Source organism: Leptodactylus fuscus, chromosome 5 (genome assembly GCF_031893055.1).
Source record: "Leptodactylus fuscus isolate aLepFus1 chromosome 5, aLepFus1.hap2, whole genome shotgun sequence".
Lineage (NCBI taxonomy): Eukaryota > Metazoa > Chordata > Amphibia > Anura > Leptodactylidae > Leptodactylus > Leptodactylus fuscus.
The window spans coordinates 47,718,858-47,741,109 of NC_134269.1; the positions used below are offsets into that span (position 1 = coordinate 47,718,858).

A 22,252-nucleotide genomic window follows, 5' to 3' on the forward strand; every position below is an offset into this window, starting at 1 on the left:
GATATCTATTTGTGTTAATGCTGTGCTGGGCCCTGCGTTCTCTCTCTTGCTGGGGACAGGTTAATTTCAGAAGAATTATAACCCTGTGATCCTCCAAGCTCAGCACATTGGGAATGGATCCATGTCCCCAGCTGCAGACCGCCCTATCACTCTTCGCAGAATCTCGGTGACGTTTCATTATCTCTATAACCTTGGTGTGTAATGTCTAAGGCACCTGACTTTGATATTCCCAAAGAATTGTTTGTCTAGCAAGGGCCTAATGTTTCCTGCCTCTTCCAGACATCAATACTCACCTGTCTAGATATTGACATTTATTTTAAAGGCAGATAAATGTGCTACTGTAGAATAATATGAGATGTCACTTAACATTTTACAGTTGAGAATTTATCATTGGGGTTTTTAGAGCCTCGGTATGTTTCCTATACATAAGCATTATTATATAGAGGGAGTGATAAATTTGGTGTTTGCTGCTTGTGCATTTTGGTTTTCAGTAAGTCCAGATAATAAAGTCAGGAGAATTTTAAAAGGGTCGTAAGACATCTCAATGACAAATACAGGGGCAGAGATAGGAGTCGCATCTGGGCCCTGGTGCCTGAGGGAGCCATTGGCCTAGTATTAGAAATAAAATATGGTATATGACGGCCCTGTTACAGATTTTGCCTTGAGGCCCAGGAGCTTTAGGTTATACCTCTAGGCATGTAACTGGACATGAACAGTTGACGGACTGTCACAGGCAAATCAATGGCTCGGTGTCTGATTTTGGGTAGTACATGTACTCTAAGTTGAATGGCAAGGCCAAAGCTATGAGTGAACCTGTGTTTGTCATTTAGAAGAAACGTAGAATATCAATGTTAATATAACTAAATGTAAAATAATGCAAATAAAAGAATCTCAGTTATAAATCTGACTCTGTTACTTTAGTAGTTTCAGGCTTAGGGGGAATTCACACAGAGTATTTTGGTGCGGATTCTGACGTGGAATCTGCACGGGAAAAAAAGCCTCCCATTGACTTCAATGGGTTCAATTTTCCACGTGGAACCCAATCAATGGGAGGCTTTATCGAAAACGGAACCCATTGAAGTCAATGGGAGGCTTTATCTCTGCACGGATGCTGACACGAATTCCGTGTCAGAATCAGCACAAGGAAACTCTGTGTGAATGTCTCAAGAACTCATAGGAGGTTGTGTATATGTTGATCCGGTGCAGTATGAATTCTTCCCAAATATCATTGCTTCCATAATAGAAACATATATAGATATAGAAGATATATACGGAGGTACAGTGAGATCCATGCACCTCTATAGGTGCCCTATTAGTACTTTGTACAGCAGAGGTACATGCAGTCTTATCCTTTACCTGAGATTTGTAGTACAATATACTCCACGCACCACTAAAACTGCTTTATTACAGCTCTGTAAAGATTGCTACATGGAGTCATACCCTTTAACTGAGATTTGTTGTATAATAAAGCCCAATGCACCTCTACATCTACTCTACTGTATCTCTAAACAACATGTATATATGGGTCTAATTGAGATTTGTAGTGCAATAAAGCCCTACGCACCCCTATACTGTAACTGCCCTATTACCTTTCTGTATAACTAGGGTACATAGGTCTTACCCTTTAAATGAGATTTGTAGTATACAACTTCAGACATTGAGAACATAAGCTGCTCAGAGTAGGTACATGTGACTGGCTGCCAAAAGTCAGTGTCCAGATGTGTATTAGGGCGGGGTCACATTAGCGCCACGGTCTCCACTTTCAGTTTTTGTCTTCTGCCGACAGGAGACGGAAACCCGCAGACCGTGTCCGGCCATGAGCGCCTGAGAGCGTTTTGTGGTCTCCGCGGTGAAACCGTTTCCTGCATGTCCGTCTTTGTGCCCGGTTAAAAAAAAGCGGTTTAGCTGCGGACACCATAAAACGCTCATGGGCGGACACTTTGCAAACCCATTCAGATGAATGGGTTTGAAAAATGACTGCCAGTTTCGGTCTCCTGTCCAGTTTCTTGAGCAGAAGACGGAAACTGAAAGCGGAGACCAGGCACAGGTGTGAACCTGGCCTTATCTGTACATATCAAAAACAAAAGGGAATATAGACACCGAGCAGACCGTAGTGTAGTATTTTTTAAAAACGTTTAGAGCGTTAAACAGAGGAATGACGCTCACCTTGTAGGGTTGTGAGCCCAAGTCACAACTCTGAAATCGCAGTATAAGGAGACCGAAGGGTTATTCTTCGGGTTGAGGCAGCATGTTCCTAACACCACATGGGTGTATAAGCGTATACACAGAGGACCAATCCGGATAAATCCGGCAAAAAAGGAACTGCGCTCTTCTTATTGGCAAATATAGATTTATTGGCATCGAACTCACACACAACGCGTTTCGGGCGTATACCACGCCCTTCTTCAGGTGTAATAGTTTCTTCACCGCTGGGAGAGAGGGAACCCTCTCTCCCAGCGGTGAAGAAACTATTACACCTGAAGAAGGGCGTGGTATACGCCCGAAACGCGTTGTGTGTGAGTTCGATGCCAATAAATCTATATTTGCCAATAAGAAGAGCGCAGTTCCTTTTTTGCCGGATTTATCCGGATTGGTCCTCTGTGTATATATTATCTGTACATAGGAATTCTATATGTACATGAAAATTCTTTAATAGCCTGATCACCTTAATCGCAGGTCACCCAAAAAGTATAAGCAAGCTTAAAGGGTTTGTCCAGGAAATCTTACTTTTTAGGTACTATACTAGTTTATACTGGGCTGGTTCCAATCCCTGGGTTACATGACTTGAAATATCAGCCGCCAGACCCCGAGTCGCTCCTATACCTCTCCTGTGTTCACAGGTATTTAGTTACCTGTGCTATAGTGGCTGGCTTTACTTTAGGTAATAAACTACATGTGAATAGGGGAGAGTAGGGAAGAGGCGAGGGACACGAGGGCAGTAGAAAGTGTTATAAAAAAACCTGGACAAAGTAAATTTGTTAAGGACAATTTCTATAAGTTATTAGAAATGGCCAAGATCATGTCCCTAATGGTATTAGTAGTCTTTACAGCCGGTATGAGGCCTGTAGATTGGAAATAAATGGGCACTATCTCATTTGGGGCCATTGTTGCAAACTTGTAGTGTTCACCTTCTTTACATTAGCCAACATGGTAGAGAGGAACCCATCTTAGATTTACGTAATTGGGAATGCATGGGGGGAAAACAAGTGCTGGGCCATTCCAATGTCAAAGCAACAAATAAGAGGAGTCTTCCTCCCTTCTATAAACACCCCTAAATTTATGGCAGCTATTACATGCTATTTTCTATGAGAAAACTTAAGTGGAACTTTTGCCTGATGTGATATTTCCTGACGGTAGTACATTACTATATAATCTGATCCCAGCTTGCATAACAAGTAAAGTGTCAGCGTCACGTAACAGAGAAATGAAAAGCGTCTCAGGTGTAATGTGATATCTGAGTAATTTGGGGCTGAACGTGTAAATCAACATGCTGTGAAATCGGATGACAAGAATAAGATGAAACGATGACTTACCAAGGAAATGGAGACAGACATTTGGTGACAGTTGATAATGTACAAGTAGCAGCGATTTGGGGACAGAGCTGTCCAAGATCTGCATGTGCGCACTTGTTTATCTATGAATTACAGAAACCTGGCACAATTTATGCAAAAATTATGGGACTTCTGGGATTTCAATCTCATTATTTAGAAGCTAAAATAGCAACTTAAAATAACTGTTGGTATATTAGGCTAATCCATCACACAGTAAAAATAGATCTGTGTGTATAATATATGTACACAGTTAAGCAACGAAAAGTGAAAATTAAAGAGGATGTGCCGTTATAGACTCGTACGCCATTCACATCAATGGGGCTGCCAGGACTGTAACCTCCGACAGCACCTGCAACCTCATAGACGTGAATAGAGTGCAGGTCACTCAAGTGCACTGGTGCTCCATTCACAAGGGGACATTCCCAGTGTTTAGGACGCCAGCGATTGGACACTTATCCCCTGTCCAGTGCTAAGAGATAACCTTTACCCCTCTTAACCCCTTTAAGAAAAATGTGTATGGTATTTTACTAATCTTGGATTTCCATGTCTATCGACATCATAGATCACCAGGTCTACTGAAATATGACTGATATATAAAGGAGCACTCCAGTATATCCAACACAATGTGCATTGACTAGCCCAAGGAGGGGCGATAACTGACATCTGTTTCACCCCTTCAAGATCTGCCCTAGCTATAACATGGTACATTGCTTTTTCTTAAAGAGGACCTTTCACCATTTTTCCCAAAGGCAGTTCTATATACTGCCGGAAAGCTGACAGTGCGCTGAGTTCAGCACACTGTCGGCTTTCCCGATCTGTGCCCGGTGTGAAGAGCTTACGGTGCCGGTACCGTAGCTCTTCTATAGTCAGAAGGGCGTTTCTGACTGGTAGCCAGGAACGTCCTTCTGCCTTGCGGCACCTATCGCGCTGTGCTGTGGAGCGGGGAGGAACGCCCCCTCCCTCCCTGATAATACTTGTCTATGGACGAGCTGTGTGAGCAGAGGGAGGGGGCGTTCCTCCCGGCTCTCACAGCACAGCACGATAGGCGCCGCGAGGCAGAAGGGCGTTCCTGGCTAACTGTCAGAAACGCCCTTCTGACCATAGAAGAGCTACGGTACCGGACCATAAGCTCTTCACACCGGGCCCAGATCGGGAAAGCCAACAGTGTGCTGAACTCAGCGCACTGTCAGCTTTCCAGCAGTATATAGAACTGCCTTTGGGAAAAATGGTGAAAGGTCCTCTTTAAAGATTTCCTCTAATTAATTCTACATTTTGGCTAAGGATACATGATGATTAGAGATGAGCGAGTACTGTTCGGATCAGCCGATCCGAACAGCACGCTCCATAGAAATGAATGGATGCACCTGGTACTTCCGCTTTGACGTCGGCCGGCCGCTTAACCCCCCGCGTGCCGGCTACGTCCATTCATCTCTATGCAAGCGTGCTGTTCGGATCGGCTGATCCGAACAGTACTCGCTCATCTCTAATGATGATATGTAGTCGGTGACATAAGACCTTAACGTTACTTGCCTTTCTGGCGTTGTAAGGAAGTAGAGGAGTAATCTACTTTTGTGCACCTGCTCAGTTGCCATTTTCACAGCACAGACCTGGCTAGAAATCCTCCTCACCAACACTACATACATTTGGTCCAGGGAGTGATGCCTTTTGCACAGCAACCATTAACCTAAAGCTCCTACAAAGACATCTTGGACTTTGCTGTATGATGACAGCAAGATGGTACCTGAACCTCTGATGTTGCCATTTCCCCAGTGAATGACAACCAGCTCAACTTAGGCATTGCTCTGACATTTACCATCTCTGCTAGACAAAGAACACATGACCATTGGGATAGCGAAAAATCTGGTGCCCAACATTCAATGAACCTACAGCCCTCCAGAAACGCAAACACACGCTACTAGACTGAAGGAACTAGAGGATAAGGTGGCCACGATATAGACTGACCAACGGCCACACCAATCCAGCTAAACAAGATCTATTACGACGATATTCCATACAGTTGAAAACAATGCTAAAACCAACTCTTGTGTCCTTCACTGGGTGAATAAGACCCTATGCATATGTTTGACATGTGTTATGGGGTCCATAAGGCCATGTGCACATCTACATTGTGGTTTCAATTTATAAAATAAATCATCACACATTGCTGGATCCATCATGCATGCAACAGATACTTACAAAGCCACGGGACTCCATTGATAATGGTTCCCTCATGGTGTCTATCATGTTGAGGGTAAGAACAGCGCTCCATGCAGTGCTATTCATTCCATCAAATCTGTTTCATTCTGCCGCCTACAAAGCCTTCCCAAATTGCCCAAATATAATCATGTTTTTGGCCTAGGTTTTAATATCTGTCCATGCAATAGTATGCCTTGTGAGACAATTTACAATCTAATGCAATCTATAGAATTGGATTAAAATGTATAATCCATTTATGGTGAAAAGTATTCGGAAGAAAAGAGTCACGATTTCTGCCCCCGGGTGCGTGTTAGGGAATAGGTTTGCCTCCCACCGCCCCTCAGAGTTGGAATGTTTGCTTCCTGGCCTCTTGTAGGCCTCGCTGACCTGCTTCTGTTCATTTAGAGGCAATTAAATCAATCTTGTTCCAGCTCTGTTAAAACCCGGGCCCTGTGAGTGTGTCCATACTGACAGGTCCATGACAGGCCGGGAAGATTGATTATAGGGAGGACCTCAACTTTACCAGAAAGAAAAATACAGCCAGTCTTATTATTTTACAATATATGCATTTATTGTTCAGGGCAGGCTCACTCAGTTGGCTGAGATATGTCCCGGAGGTAGCTGGACCATATTTCCTGTATTCCAAAGAAATCCAAAATTAACACCCTTGTTTTACAGGAATAACGGACATTTGTCTCGAATGGTTGGAGAATGTGGCCGGAATGAACAAACACAATGAATAATGAATCGTATTAAAGCCTCCCAAAATGAGCATTTATCTTATTCTGTTCATTTTTTTTTTTTTATTAATATTATTATTCTTTTTTATTTTTTTTACTGGAAAGGATATTTTCATCAGAAATGTAATACACTTTAAATAAATTAAAAATGACATTGTAGTATATCGGTAATAAAATATTTTAGGAGTGTCGTCTATTCTTACCTACATAGAAACATAGCTCATTAAAATAATCACAGAATTGTCACAAGACTAGGAGGTTGTCACAGCCCCGCCTCTTTTTAAGCAATCACATTAGTTGTATATTGTCCAAGTCCCTGATCTGTACAAATACAGACATAAGTAAAGGTTATCATTATCTATGGCACTCAACCTACTCTATCCAATCTTATTTTGGGGGCACCTTAATCAAAGTGGGTCTTTTAACTTCACCGAAATACCTGTTTGAGTATATATTCTTCATGAAATATTCCTATAGTAGGCATCTTTTCTTATAACTCTGCATTCTCTTGTTGCTCTGTTATTCCTACTACAAATGTATGACTTAACTGTCAAAGGGGTGTGTTTATATACAGTCAGACCCTATCCAATCAGTGCTAGGCTGAGCAGGACACACCCTTTTGTCATGACATTGGCACTGATGATGGTGGCCTTGCAATTAAACCTTTACTCACCTTCCTCCCCTACCTCCCTTCCCTCATTGTACCTGAGATATAATGACCAACACAAGAGAGTTTGGAGAATTTGGCCACGACAGCCATTTTATTACATAAAACAGTACAAAATATCAAAATCTCCATATAAGCTGCATCAAACCCCACCTACCTAAATAAATAACTTTTCCATAAGCCCCCTAGCAATAAATAAATATACAACAAACTAACTAAAAATACCTAACAATCAACAAGTTAACCCAGAATTAAATGAGGGGGAGGTACTTGAAGCTACACAGATCTGGCCGCCAGACTGTCCACCACACCAAGTCTCCCCCAGTCACAAAACCACAGGCTCAGGGGCACTATAAAACCAGATGGCAGTCTCCAAGTCACAAGTATAATAAAACCACTCCCAGCAGGAGCCCAAAGGCAACCAGACCAACCAAAAGAGTAGTTAACTGTCGGGGAAACTAACCACCTTCTTTCCCCACCGCCGGATTACAACCAACTCCAAGTACCCACCATCCTGTACACTGCTGCGACAATGAAGACTGAACACCCAAAAAAACCAAGGGCAGGACAGTTTCTCCTTCCAAGCGGTGAATGACCGAATGACCCCTATATACCCTCCCACTACCAACATCCACCAAGACCCACACACTCCTACCCAAGCAATGGCGTGACCACATATAAGACCCTGTCATGGCGGCCTCCCCTGAGGCTGTGCCGTGGTCCGGCCTTACTAGAATAATGGTAACAATCAGTTGTCAATTTATTTATAAAATCCTAGGAAGAACAACAGAGAAACTGCACAAGAATTCCTCCAGCACATGTACCTAAGAAGGAAATTAGACGGTAAGCCATAGTGGGGGCGAAACCTTCGTCAGCAGACTTGGTAAACAAACTGCTGCACAGAAATTGGCGTGCAAGACAGGAAAGGTTGCTAAATATCTGCACAAATTAGAATTGTGCGACTTTTCTCTGTTTTGATTTATGTTCATGTACGCCGCTGTAGGAGATTGAAACCGCCAGCCGTCATAAATCTGCCTCAATCTTTGTACTGCGCGATAAATAATAATGAAATACAGTAACGTCATACTATCATGTGGTGACATTTACAGGACCAGTAGGTGTTGGTCCACGAGCTTCACGCGACCCCTCTGTCCATATCCAGTGTCCTATTTACTTATCTATTGTGATCGTCAATGCAAAGAGTAGTCAACACCATCTTTACCCTTGTGTGACACGTCTTAGCGGAGCACATTGCGTGTTACGTGATACATATCTAAACGCTATTCTGAGCCTGTGATGATAAGCTTGGCGTCTGGTTACTGGGTACATTTTTCCTGCTCGATTTCTGTTCATAAGAGAAAGGGTATTGGAGAGCAAAAATGCTTCTTCTGGAAGGTTCTGTGCAGATTATTACAGGCCCTCACAAAGCAGTTAATGAAAGGAAGCATAAAAGTGTCAGGCCGGGAGGTGATAAATGGGCCTGTGAAGCTGATGTCCGTGCAAAGGAGCAAAGGTATTCAAACAGAGGAGCAATTTGTTCTGAGTGATGTCTCCTCTTCAAAGCTGCGGGTTTAACAGCCTGCTGTAATGTGCCATCTTACCCCTCTTCCCCTCACAAAACTTCTGTAGAATTTGGCCGAGGGTTAACCCCTCACGCCAGACACCAAGAAACACCAAACCACACTCATTTATCATTGAGGAGCTTGCCAGCCTCGGGCCCGGGCCCCATGGTCAGGCACCGATTCACAAGCTGTACTGTACATTTCTGTTTTACGACGATTTTATACAGAATTTCACTTTTAAGTTAACTACCACGGACGGCCATTTTAAGAAGAGACATATAAGATTACTGTAACTTCAGCCTTCTGTTTACCGTCATACATACCAGCTTGTATGCTGGCTAAGGGAGTACGGTAAACTCATCCTGGTGCTCCTCGAACCACGCACGTACACTGCGCGCTTTACGACACGTCACATTGTCCTGCTGGTAGATGCCATCATCCTGAGGAAAAAGAATTCGCATGTAGGGGTGAACATGGTCCGCAAGGATAGATGCATACTTGTGTTGATCCATCGTGCCTTCCACAATGATGAGTGCACCCGGATGGCTGATGACATGTGCCTTCTGCCGTTGGTTATTTAACGTTGACGTCAAAAGTAGGCGGTGGTCACATTAATATGACGGGACTGTGTGCTATAAAGATGGACAGTGCTATAGATCCATCAGCATAACATAGGATGCCCTTTCTCAAGTCTGGAAAGTTTAGAGTCATCGAAACTCAGGTCGATAACATTATATGACATTACAGAGATGAGAATCAATTCACAAAGTTATTTCAATAAATCCTTTGCCATGATAGGTAAGAAGAGGTAGAAGAATCGATATAATAACTGGAATCACAAAATCGCCAAAACAATTTGTTCTTTTTTAGAAAAGGAAGTTACTATTGATCATGTGAAGCTAAGAAAATTCAGATTTGTGTAAAGGTAATAGAAGCTAAAATATATATGTTAGGCCGATCTTCCGTTCCAATATTTTTTAGTAGATCCTATTCAGAAGGGTGTTAAGGGCTTTGCTTTCACTGTCCCTATACTCTTTCTATAGGCTCTGTTGTCTCTTTATGAATGTCATTTACAGGGGGACTGGTTGACCGTCTAGTTCACATCTCGACTCAACCTGGACTACAGAGTATGGACAACAGAGTGCCAGGGACAACAGGCGAGAATCTATCTATCTATCTATCTATCTATCTATCATTCCCCTTCCCTGGCATCCTCCATGGTTTTCAAAATTTGTGGACAATTCCTTTAAGAATGAGACTACACGAAAGCAGTAAAAACGCAAGGATTTTCGCTATATGTGGCCTTAGCCTAAAGGAATAAAGCAGGAGTGTCTGGCAACAGAGACAACCCTTTCCCTATTGAGGACATATACTCATTCAAGCTAAGGGTATGTTCACACGGCGGAAAATGGTTTCCGCTGTGCAAACGTCTGCGCGGCTAGCTGCCAGGGGCTGCCAATGCTCCATCGCGGCATCAAGCTCCTGAATAGGCCCGAATGAATGGGCTTAAACAGCAGTGTGTCTCCAATCTGCGTCAAGATAGGGCATCTCGTTTCTTTTTTCTACTAGCTAGCAGAAAAAAAAGCGAGTGCCTTCCATTCAAGTCAATGGGCGGATTTTGCGTCAAAATCCAACTGCAAAAAACTCCTTGGGAACTAGCCCTAAGTGTAGATGTGTATGGGGGTGGAAAGGAATAGCTTGACCGACAATGGCTATGAGTGGCAAGTGAAGCCATGCACTGGTGACCATGTAAGTTGTACAGACACTGGGATAGCTATTGCACCTCTCTAATGTGAGGACATCCCTAAAAGACCACTCAGATCCCAATGTCCCTGACCACAGTATGACTAGGAGGAGCGAGAGGTTTGAGGTTTCTTATGGAGTTGTCCTTTAAGCAATGCCATATGTAACCCACAGTAGTACGGTATCTATTCTTAGTCCAGATTTTCACTCACTTTATATTCCTCCATTGTGCACTCCATTAAATACATCATTTTCTCAGAAGGCGGCTATTCTTCTGTCCAGCTATTTTTAGGCAAACACTCACCTCCCGCCATCATTTTTTTTTGTTCTTAATATCAATTTTTGAAATTTGACCTTCTGCAAAAATGTTCTGAATCAGTGAATTTGCCTATTCAGTCCTATGACAAGCGGCGGAGATTAATGTAATGACTTCATCAAACTGTCTAATAGTAAAAGGCGTCCTGAGCAGAGGATTTTGGAAAGCGCGGGTGTGCAGCTGTCTTTCTCTTTCCTAAGTGTGTCCAGATCTGGGCCTTAAATCAGCATGCCTGCAGTGTTTACGCAGCAATGGACGCGCTGTATACAATTAATGTATACATGTCATAGGACTGAGCCAGCTCTCACTGAGAATTTACAACCTGTATATTATTAGCACGGTTGCTGTTACAGCAGCTCCTGGCTAAAATTCCTGTGAATTATGTCCTTTGCTAACAAATGCGCTGGGATTTAACACACCGCGCTGCTTTGTCTTGACATGTAACAATAAAAGGAATTGTTTATAAATGAAGCGCAATAAACCAAAAGTCCAATCCATATTGGAAATATAAACCGACAGCCATATTTATGAGCTCACGACGTGCGGCAGACCTGGTCAATGACAAAGACGTAAAGAGCATTTCCACCGAAAAGAAAATAACGTCCTTGACTTGCCCTCTTCCATCAGCTTCTCACCTACCATACTTGCTTATTCCTTTATTATATTTATTTGAGGAAAAACCTTGTAGTGTGGTCAAGCCTAAATCTCAGAGACTGCCGTGCAAGCATATGCCAGTATTTGTGCATGGCCATGTGGGCCTTACTCAAAGCTCCCGGGCCCCAATACAAACCTGTAATGGTGGCTCATCTACCACATGGGATATCTGGAATACTGGTGACTTCTTATGTGGGACTTTTGGGCCTCCTCAGCTCCAGGGTCCATTGTAACTACTATCACTGCATCCCCTGTAGATATGCCCCTTGCACTGATCCTATGAATACAGGATGGTATGCATGGAAGTCTACATCATAGTTGCCAACTTTTTAAACCATGTAAACAAAGTAACCATTTTAGAACCCAAAGTAGATAGACAGATAGATAGATAGATAGATAGATAGATAGATAGATAGATAACATTGTTAATAGTGAAAGTGAATGAACAAAAGAGAAATCTAAATCACATCAGTATTTGGTGAAACTGTCCCTTGGACTAGGATAACTGGAAGAGCCCTGATCTCAACATCTTCCAGTCTGTCTGGGATTAGATGAAGACACAGAAGGATTGGAGGAAGCTTACAGCCACAGAAGATCTGTGCTTAGTTCTACAAGATGGCGGGAACAACCTTCCTGCTGAGCTCCTTCAAAAACTGTCTGTAGTTGTACTGAGAAGAATTGATGGAAGGCAAAGGACGGTGACACCAAATATTGATGGGATATAGTTTTCTCTTTTCTTCATTTGCTTCATTTTGTTAATTGACAAAAATAAAGTATTAACCTTTCTATTTCTGAAAGCTTTCTTACTTTGCAGCGCTTTTTCCACACACGTGCCTAAAACTTTTGAACATTGCTCTACATATGTTTGACCAGAAATAGTAAAAAGGTGATGATACAAATAGATAGATAGATAGATAGATAGACGGATAGATAGATAGATAGATAGATAGATAGATAGATAGATAGATAGACGGATAGATAGATAGATAGATAGATAGACGGATAGATAGATAGATAGATAGATAGATAGATAGATAGATAGATAGACGGATAGATAGATAGATAGATAGATAGATAGATAGATAGATAGACAGACAGACAGATAGATTTGATAGATAGGAGATAGCTACATAGATGGATGATAGATAGATAGATAGATAGATAGGAGATAGATAGACGGATAGACAGATAGATAGATAGATAGATAGATAGATAGGAGATAGATAGATAGGAGATAGGGTAGATAGATAGATAGATAGATAGATAGATAGATAGACAGGTAGATGGATTGTTAGAGGATAGCTTGATAGACGGATAGATAGATAGATAGATAGATAGATAGATAGATAGACAGACAAGTGGATGGATAGATGATAGATAGATAGATAAATAAATAGACGGATGGATAGATAGATAGATAGATAGATAGATGGATAGACGGATAGATAGATAGATAGATAGATAGATAGATAGGAGATAGATAGACGGATAGATAGATGGATAGATAGATAGACGGATAGATGATAGATAGATAGATAGATAGATAGATAGATAGAGTTACCTTTTTCCCATCGCTCTATAATGCCCGCTATCATAAGACCCATAGCAAAGGCACATTGTGGGACCTTGAGAAAGACAGTGTGGTACTCCACCAACCTTTAGAAGATGAATTATGAGAGGAGAGAACAACATGCTCCTCCTGAGATAAGCGGCTCCTGCAGTCATTTATCACATGTAATTACTGATAAGGAATCTGACCCCTGCTCCACCACCAGACCTTTAAATAATTCACACAATGATACTTATTACTTTTTATCTTGCTATGAGCTCATCAAGATGTGACCCAAGGAGCCTTCCTGAGTAAACTCCACAGTGGCACTGCAACCTTCAGTTTAGATAAACATTAGCAGCGCCCCCTAGTGGTCTTGGCTGGCATTGGCTTTCCACCTACAGACGATCTTGCTTATAGGCTCAGCATTACATTACAAAGCATGTAAGCCCTATATTCAGAGGGTAAAATAACAAGAAAGCCAGGTAATATATTATGAAGTATCACTACCGCAACTATTTTAACTGTATCTGATATTTATTATGTATTTTGTGGAATAAATTGGGCGTCGCATAGAGGAAGTAACTTGAAATTTAGTTTAGAATTTTAAGACATCTTCACAAAATGTTTGAACAATATCGTATCGGATACAGAAACCAGTTTCGATAAATGGTATGCATGTTTTGTAGTGGTGGTACTACAAGTCACAGCATGCAGTACCGGATGGCACGCCATGTGGTACCTGGAGTATCACAGCTGCTGTAGACAGCCACGTTGCCTACGTCTGGTTTGAATATCAAACCCGTGAGAATGTCTAATCCGAGCCAAAAATACAGAGAGAAAAAGATGATACAATGTCCGGATCAGCCTGTGCAAGAATGTGAGCACAGTGCTAAATCACTGGGAAAGCTCAGTGTCATACGCATGCCTCGCAGTCATGGAATAATGATGAGGATTTATTGTACAGCAGCATATTCCGCAGCACCGTGCAATGCATCATACATGCAGAGGAACACGTATGTACTACAGCACCGGATCACGCAGGGCTACAGCACATCTGTCCATAAACTTTCAAAACATTCAATATCTGTCAGTCAAAACTTGTCCTAGTGGCAAATATTCCCCCAACCTGGCCATGTTATTGCTATAAAGATGAGAGGCTTCCAGACAAGACGCCACTCATCTTGGAGGAGTGTGGCTTTTTGGTCAGGCTGGTAGGGCATCCGGCCCTTGGGGAAGAAGGGGTACAAACAATCCTCTCTGATTTTGGCCAGGGTATTTAGATACAGGGCTAGGACAGCAAGCTGAACCTGTGCCATAATAAAATATGGGTGAATAGACCCCTCTATGGAGGGGCAAGCCTTTCCAGCTCTTGCAAGTTGTCAGAGGGTTGGAAATACGGATCATTAGTCAGAGAGGTTCCTGTCTATTTATAAGCTTTCTGGGCTGTGGTCATAGAAATGGGTGGAGGGTGACCCGAAAATATCTACTTTAATGATACATGTATTATAATATATGTATGTTTGTGTACATTAAAGTGAAGATGGATGGATGGATGGATGGATGGATGGATGGATGGATGGATGGATGGATGGATGGATGGATAGATAGATAGATAGATAGATAGATAGATAGATAGATAGATAGATAGATAGATAGGAGGTGGATGGATGGATGGATAGATAGATAGATAGATAGATAGATAGATAGATAGATAGATAGATAGATATGGACAGATTGATAGATATACAGATTGATAGAGGGATAGATAGATTATATAGATAAAAGATAGATATTAATGTATGTGAACATTTATGCATATCTATGTAAGTATAGGTGTATGCATATTTATGTGTATAGTTATACAGTATATATATTTATGCATATATATATACACTGTATATATTTCTATATGTTTGTACGTATTTGCCTCCAACAAGTTCACACGAGAGCCCACTCCTGTTGCTGCAGCAGAGGAAGGGTTAAGCCCCCTCCTGTCTTCCCCTTGAAGTGCAGGCACCACCTCATCCCCGCCCCCTGGTGGTGATTGGCCTGCCCCATCCAAGCCTTTGAAGTGGTGTTGAGAGCTCTGGGTTGGGTTTAGCAGGCAGAGCCTTGCAGCCAGCTGGAGGGAAGGGAGCACAAGGGGAATCTCTGCGCCCTGGACATCCCTCCTCCAAATGAACTGTTCTCCCCTTGGATCTAACACTGAGACAGAGCCACAGAAGTGCATCTCTCCAATAGCAGCAGCAGCGGCACCATTGGCAGCTCTAGCACCCAGTCACCCTCTGCGCCAGGCAAACAGACTGCCCATCAGGGTGCTCAAAATGCTGACTGCACATACAGGACACTTACTGCACCCGGAGTACTTGCAGCCTCTCTCCTCCACCCCTGTCAGCCCTATAGAGGTAAGGAGACCTGGCATGGACCCTACTCTGTGGATACCCCTATGTTATGATGCCAGCCTGTGGATTGTACTGAGGAAGGTGCCAGGGCTGAGTCTTATGCTGGTGCCCTCCCTGCTTTCATGTCTGGGTCACATCTTGAGGCTTAGCTCACTCATTCCTTGTGGGATTTGCAAGTTGTAGCCTTAGTCGTAGTGTGCAGGCTGGTGCGGGGTGCTGCCCCCCTAGAGCTGGTGGTTGCAGTGAGGTGCGCTCTCTATTGTCAGCTACACACCCAGTACTGTTTGATTTCTGCTAGTCTCAGCCTTTCATTACAAGGAGTGCTCTGTTTGCATTCTTTGTACTATGTGACTTTGTAATGTTACCCCTCTACAAGAGGTGGCTTAAGGTACAAGATTAGGAAGCCCATTCATTGTGTCTCCTTCATGTCGGACGTTAGGATGATTCACCTAAAACAAACCCCCCTTGGACGCCATCGCCTTTAATCCTTCTCATTTTTAATATTCTTCTATTAGTTGGAGAACGGTGTCAGTGTCGGGCTCCCTGAGTGTAAAGCTTTGGCTTGTACGTAATTGTTCGTATTGTTCTTGCGATGAATTGTTTCGTTTATGGGATGTTTATTGGTTCATTTCGATTCATTTTGATCTAAAAAAGTCTTGCGCCTGTGGGCAGATGGCGTACGGTGAGGACCATAGCGCCGTCTCCCCTGCGCCCACATGATTTACTGCTCCGCTTTATGTCATTTGATGTTCGGAGCATGTAACCGGGTAAAAAGATCAATAACGTCTCTTGTTCTATCGCACCATCTCGATTCATCGCATTGGATGAGATTTCCTAGCCAGGTTTTTTTTAAAAATTAACTTTTTACAATGTTTTTTATGTTTTTTTCCCCTCCCCGTAGCTCTCTGATCAGCAAATCTTATTTATTATTTTAATAACGCATATGGGTTCATTGCCGGTGACAACGTTGCCGTTTGCATCAATTGTTAATGGCTTTCATATTTTTAATGGTCTCCTGAGTTTTCTTGTGATATTTTATTTCCACCCACTTTCTAATTAAATTATATTTTTGATCTTTATGGGTTTGTCTTATTCTCCCCCCCCCCCTCCCGCACCCCATAGAACCAGCAACCCCCCCCTCTCCCTCCTTTCACCCCCCTCCTTTTCCCTCCTAGTCAGTTCACGGGCCCCTGTCATTAATCATTCCTTGGCAGTCCCTAATGATAAAGTTTCACGAGATTTATGGCCTGGAAATAATAGCTGGGTTCTGTTGAATAGGAGCAATGGAAAAAAAAAATCGGAGAGGTTTAATCAATGTGGTTTCTATTTTCTCAGGCTGGTCTTTGGTTTGGTCATCCCAAATCTCAATTAATTTATGGTGGGGCATAATTCGGGCTTTGCTGTCACTGCTTTGACACATAGACGTGTGTGTATGTAGCTGAAGCATTTAACCCTCGGGTGTTGTACCGAAGAGCTAGCGATCATCAGTGGAATCTTCTTAGAATTGCTACATTGTACATACATTGTATTCCGACAATGATTTCTAACATGTCTTTCTTTATTATTTCTAGTTGGATGCCAAGAAGAGTCCACTCGCTCTACTGGCTCAGACCTGTTCTCAGATTGGAAAGCCAGATCCTCCACCGTCCTCTAAACTGAACTCTGTGACTTCCAGCGGTATAAGTGAGAAAGATAGCAGCCGTTCATCCTCGCTGAAACTCGGTGAGTCTCCCCTGGAGGACAAGTCCAGCTTCAAGCCCTACTCGAAGGGAGGAGAGACCAGGAAGGAAAGCAGCTCTTCAAATGGCGGCAGTTCGGATAAGGCTGGATTTAGGGTGCCGAGTGGTTCTTGCCAACCTTTTCCTCCTCATGCACCATCTCCATCATCAAGGGTGAGCTCTCCTGGACAGCACTGTGACTCTAAAAATAACGAAAGCCAAGACAAAAAAGAACCGGAAGCCATCAAAATCAGCTCAGACGTGTCCCAAGCCAACACTACTCTTGCGAGAGCCAGCACTAGCAACTCCAGTGCAGAGTCCAGCCAAAGCGGAGATGTTACCCCTAGCAGCAAATCCGAGCCACCGTCGCTTGGATCAGGCCATGTGGCCCCAGTTTCTCCCTACAAACCTGGACACTCAGTCTTCCCTCTTCCACCCTCTGGCATCGGATATCATGGATCCATTGTGGGTGCCTATGCTGGATACCCATCCCAGTTTGTCCCTGGGCTGGATCACACCAAAACAAGCCTGGTTGGAAATCAGCTCCCTGGGACTTTAGGTTTGCCAGGGAAACCACCCAGCTCCAGTCCTTTGACTGGTGCCTCTCCACCTTCTTTCATGCAAGGATTATGCAGGGACCCATATTGCTTGAGCTACCACAACGCCTCCCACCTCGGCTCTAGCAGCTGCTCTACCTGTGTGCACGATCCATCAGCCCTCAAGTCTGGATATCCGTTAGTTTACCCCAGCCATCTCCATTCGGTGCACACCACATTGTCTTCCAGCGTCACCCCTTCCCTGCCTGGTCATCCTCTCTACACATATGGCTTTATGCTCCCAAATGACCCAGTCCCCCATATATGCAACTGGGTGTCTGCCAGTGGACCTTGTGACAAAAGATTTGCCACGTCAGAAGAACTTCTTGCCCACTTACGGACACACACAGCCTTGCCTGGGGCTGACAAACTTTTGGCTGGTTACCCTACATCTGGTTTGGGTTCTGCTGCTTCCTGCCACCTACACCTTCCTCCCACAGGGCCTGGAAGTCCTACCACATTGCCGGGGTCTCTGTCTTTAAGGAGTCCACACACTTTGGGACTAAATAGATACCATCCGTATGGAAAGAGCCACCTAACAACACCCAGTGGTCTCCCGGTGCCCTCATTACCAGCAGGATCTTACTACTCCCCATACGCTCTATATGGACAGAGGTTAACGTCAGCTTCAGCGCTAGGATACCAGTAAATAGAACTCGCCAACCCATAGACTGTATATTTATTTACTGTATGTTAGCTTCAAGCTGGGAATATTAAGTGCATTATTTACAACAATCCAATGGTATGCAAACATTCTGTGCCCCCAAACAGTTCTTTTTGCATTATCATTTTGTCTTCCATTTGGCCTTTTTTTCTGTTTTTGTTTTATTTTTGTCTTATTTTATTTCTCCTTTTTCTTTGTTTTTGCATGATACTCATCGCTTTACCCTCCCTTTCATTTATTTCCTTTTTTTTATTCTTTTTTTTTTATTTTTTATTTTATTTTAAGGGGGTTCTTAAGAAAAAAAAATATAAAACCTCACCCTCCTTTTAATTTTGTACAGCTCTAAAGAAGTGTATTTTTTTGTAATGTGTTCTTGGCATGGTGGGAGCGGGTGGGAGGAGAGAGTCGAAAAAAAAAAAAAAATATGCGTTGGTTGCTATCCAGAATTGGCAAATCTTATTTTGTTTAATAAATGAAAACTTAATTATCCACGCTGTGTTCTTTTAAATGACATTCAGTTTTTTCCTTCTTTTTTTTTTCCCCCTTTTTTTTTTTAATTTCCCTTCATGCTTTCCGAAATATTTTCACATGGGTAACTTGCATAACATAACATGAAAGAAAAACCTCAATGCCAAAGCGTTCAATAGTACAATATCTGGAATGTATTGATTACAATAAACATTTTTTTGCTATTAAAATACTTACAGATTGTTTATGATTTTAATAAGGGAACGACATGTAGTCTTTGTAAATTGGAGTTCTGGCGCCATCTGCTGGTATTCATTGGCAATGCACAAACCGCAACTAGACCGAAACACGATTATGTACCCTGAACACATTGGTTAGAAAATCTAGATTAAATAACGAAATATGTAGCAGAGCCGAATCTTATCATGTAGATATTTAGAGAAACGTGTGCAGATTGAGCAAAGCCGAATTTCCGGTCTTATGTGCAATCCGGTGTAAAATCGCAAATTATTTTAACCAATTGTGCCAAATGACAAACTCTGCTCTGCTATATCAGTAAATAAATTTGCTTAAATTAAAAGTTAAAATATGAAAAATTATTTATATATATATATATATATATAATTAGATTTAATTCTATAGAAATATTGTTGGTTTTAATACTTCGAATAATAGGAATTTGTATTATCTTCTAGACCCATAGAAGAAATCTTATTGGCAACTTTAGATTAAACCGGCTGGCTTTTACTATATCTAGGTATATCCAGCATCTAAAAAGTTTCCATGACACATAACGTATTGCGTTCACAGTCACGCATGTCGATGGCGTTTTCAGTAGGTATTCCCAGTGATTGAGATGTCGCTATTTCCTACACGACAATGCTTTTACGAACCTTTTTGCATTACACGGGAGACATTCACCTCACCTTGACCGCTCGAGTCATTTATAGCCGCTGATGTTTTCGTAAATGTGTATGTACTGTACTAAAGTGGTTTTTCTGGCGAGCATAGAGAGGCATTTTTATTAGCGTCTGCCTGTAGATTGCATTTATTGAAAGTTATCGCAGTTTTTGTAGGCTAATGTGGCTATTTGTCACCTAGACTGTCCATAAGACAAATAAGCCTAGGGTGGGGACATCATCTATTCTCGCTAATAAAGAAGACGCCAGGGCCGTAAATGACGTCTCATTTATCAGAAATTAAATGGGGAGGTGTATGACGAAAAAGCGAAAAAAATCTGTGGTGTATGTATGCAATATAGCTGTAGAGTTTTCCTAGACGTATGAGTATAGGCAATAGCAAAATCTATTTATTTTTGTATTTATATACATTTATATAAAGGCTTTATTTTACTTTACCATTAACTTAACAGAGGTAGCAGAGCTGAGCTTGTCATTTGGCACATCTCTCAATTCCGATCCGATCTGTGATATATATATAGATATATATATATTCCGATCCGATATATATATATTATTATTTAATGGCTGCATATATGACTTACTCAGCTCTGCTACATCGGTATATTGTACTATAAACACAGACGAGTGACTATATTCTTTTACTACGTTAATCTGTGAACATAGAGCAAATTACCGATATGAGCATGAAATGTAAATATTAAAGGTAAACCGATTTATGGCCGAGTACAATGGCATATCGTGGCGTTTATTTTTTACAAATCGTATTTTCTACGTGGATAAAGCCACCACTACAACATCTCGTTGGGCTGAAGTAGGTAGCACGTCACTTTGTGCATGTCCTCCGGCTTTTAGATCCGACGCCATGCAATATTCTGCCTAACCGTACACATGTACTGCCACTAATATGGATCATTTTTACGATGACTGTTTTTACGCTCCGCACTAATGACAGCTGTAGATGGAAATGCTGAGACGGTTTGGTTTATCGCTAGTTTATAGTCGGGTTTCACACCTTCTGTTGCTTTTAATGAGCCATTAACACGACATGTCTATTAGCAACACGCTCTTCCTATTGTCGAGTTAAAATAGTCCCCTACAGATGTAGCAGAGCCGAGTTGATCATTTGGCGCAGCGGAGAATGACAAACCCAGCTCTGCTACACCAGCACGGAACTACACCATTTACTGGAAGGGCATAGTGTGAATATATGTAAATGTTATCAAACAAAATATCCTTTCCTGGAGAATTAGAAAAGTAAATGAACATAAGGAAGTGGGGATGAGAATACAGAATTTTTGGCAGAGGTGGACGAGCCATTTTTAGATTGTGATGAGGGTCAATTCACATGCGGCAGATTTGTTTGCAAAAAATTCTGCAAGTAAGATGATCAGTTCCATTGATTTGAATGGGATTGTTCTGCAGCATGTGAATTGACCCTTAAGCTACAGCTACAAAAATATCAAGCGGTGCTGAATTTTTTACATTTTTTTTTTTTTTGTGACTAGTGCCGGAGTTGCAAGGCGACTGTTTTCCATTTTATTAGTCAATGAGTCTCTGGTCATATGGCTACAGTTGCCGTACAGTCCTAATCTTAGTCAAGATGGCCTAAAATAGAAGAAGACTTGAGCAAATAGAGAAGGGTTCGAACAGGGTCAAACAATACGAACACCCCAAAAAATATAGAGATGCTCCATTAAATTTATAAAATGACTAAATGTGATAATTTTCTGACCGGTGCGACGGATACCGATCACGTCCGTGTTATAGGAATGATTGGATATCATCTGATGAATTCCTATACGTGGATCGGATAAGCTATCAGATGTCATTTGTAGGAATTGTGTCCGGTATTTGGCAATCCGTCACCCTATCCATGCAGGTTGGGAATTATCAGGGCTGTCTATGTGAATACGATTAAAGGGATGTCCAGGATTAGATATAAGGTATAAGACATGGCGCCACTCTTGGTCTGATATTGCATTTCACACTCTTTATAATAGATGGAGATAAACCACAATATTAATAGAACATGGATAAAAATATTGATAAAACAAATAAGGTAATGGTAAGTAACACTGAAGAAGAAACAGCCGTGTTCTAAGTTCTTAGGGTCTATTCACGTGGGCAGATTTGTTGCAGAAATTAAAATGCAGAAATAAAATAGAACTTTATTCAATAGTTTTTTCCAACAGCTCCAGCTGAACACATAAACACATATAATATATGTACCGTACATGTAACGTCATTACAATCCAACATAAATATAGGTTGGCCTATGGCAGAAATCGACTCCATTTCTGAGGTTATTTTGGAGGCAAACACTTTCATTTCTGTAAGCCCCATCTAGATGAATAGGATAATCCTACAAATGTCTGCAATAAATCTGTCATGTTTGAACATACACCCTAAGACGGCCTCATCTCCACATTGATTCCTGCCATATGCCAACCACTATCCAGGTTGCAATACTTGAAACCTAAGATGAATGCACTTGTCCATT

The 22,252-nt window shown here is 42.0% G+C and overlaps 1 protein-coding gene across 1 annotated transcript; it reads left to right on the forward strand.

Moving 5' to 3' along the window:
• The first annotated feature begins 15,122 nt into the window (after nt 1-15,122).
• Nucleotides 15,123-19,061, forward strand: ZNF703 (zinc finger protein 703). Its single transcript, XM_075273072.1, has 2 exons — nt 15,123-15,386; nt 16,955-19,061. Exons 1-2 carry the CDS (start codon nt 15,159-15,161, stop codon nt 18,344-18,346), a joined length of 1,620 nt encoding a protein of 539 aa, XP_075129173.1. The 5' UTR covers nt 15,123-15,158; the 3' UTR covers nt 18,347-19,061.
• Nucleotides 19,062-22,252: the final 3,191 nt, after the last annotated feature.

What these genes read in the sequence shown, in the direction of transcription:
- ZNF703 (XM_075273072.1), top strand. Translation starts at nt 15,159, where the DNA reads ATGAACTGTTCTCCCCTTGGATCTAACACTGAGACAGAGCCACAGAAG. An exon ending in CCCCTGTCAGCCCTATAGAG is followed by an intron (nt 15,387 to 16,954) that starts GTAAGGAGACCT and finishes TATTATTTCTAG; the next exon opens with TTGGATGCCAAGAAGAGTCC.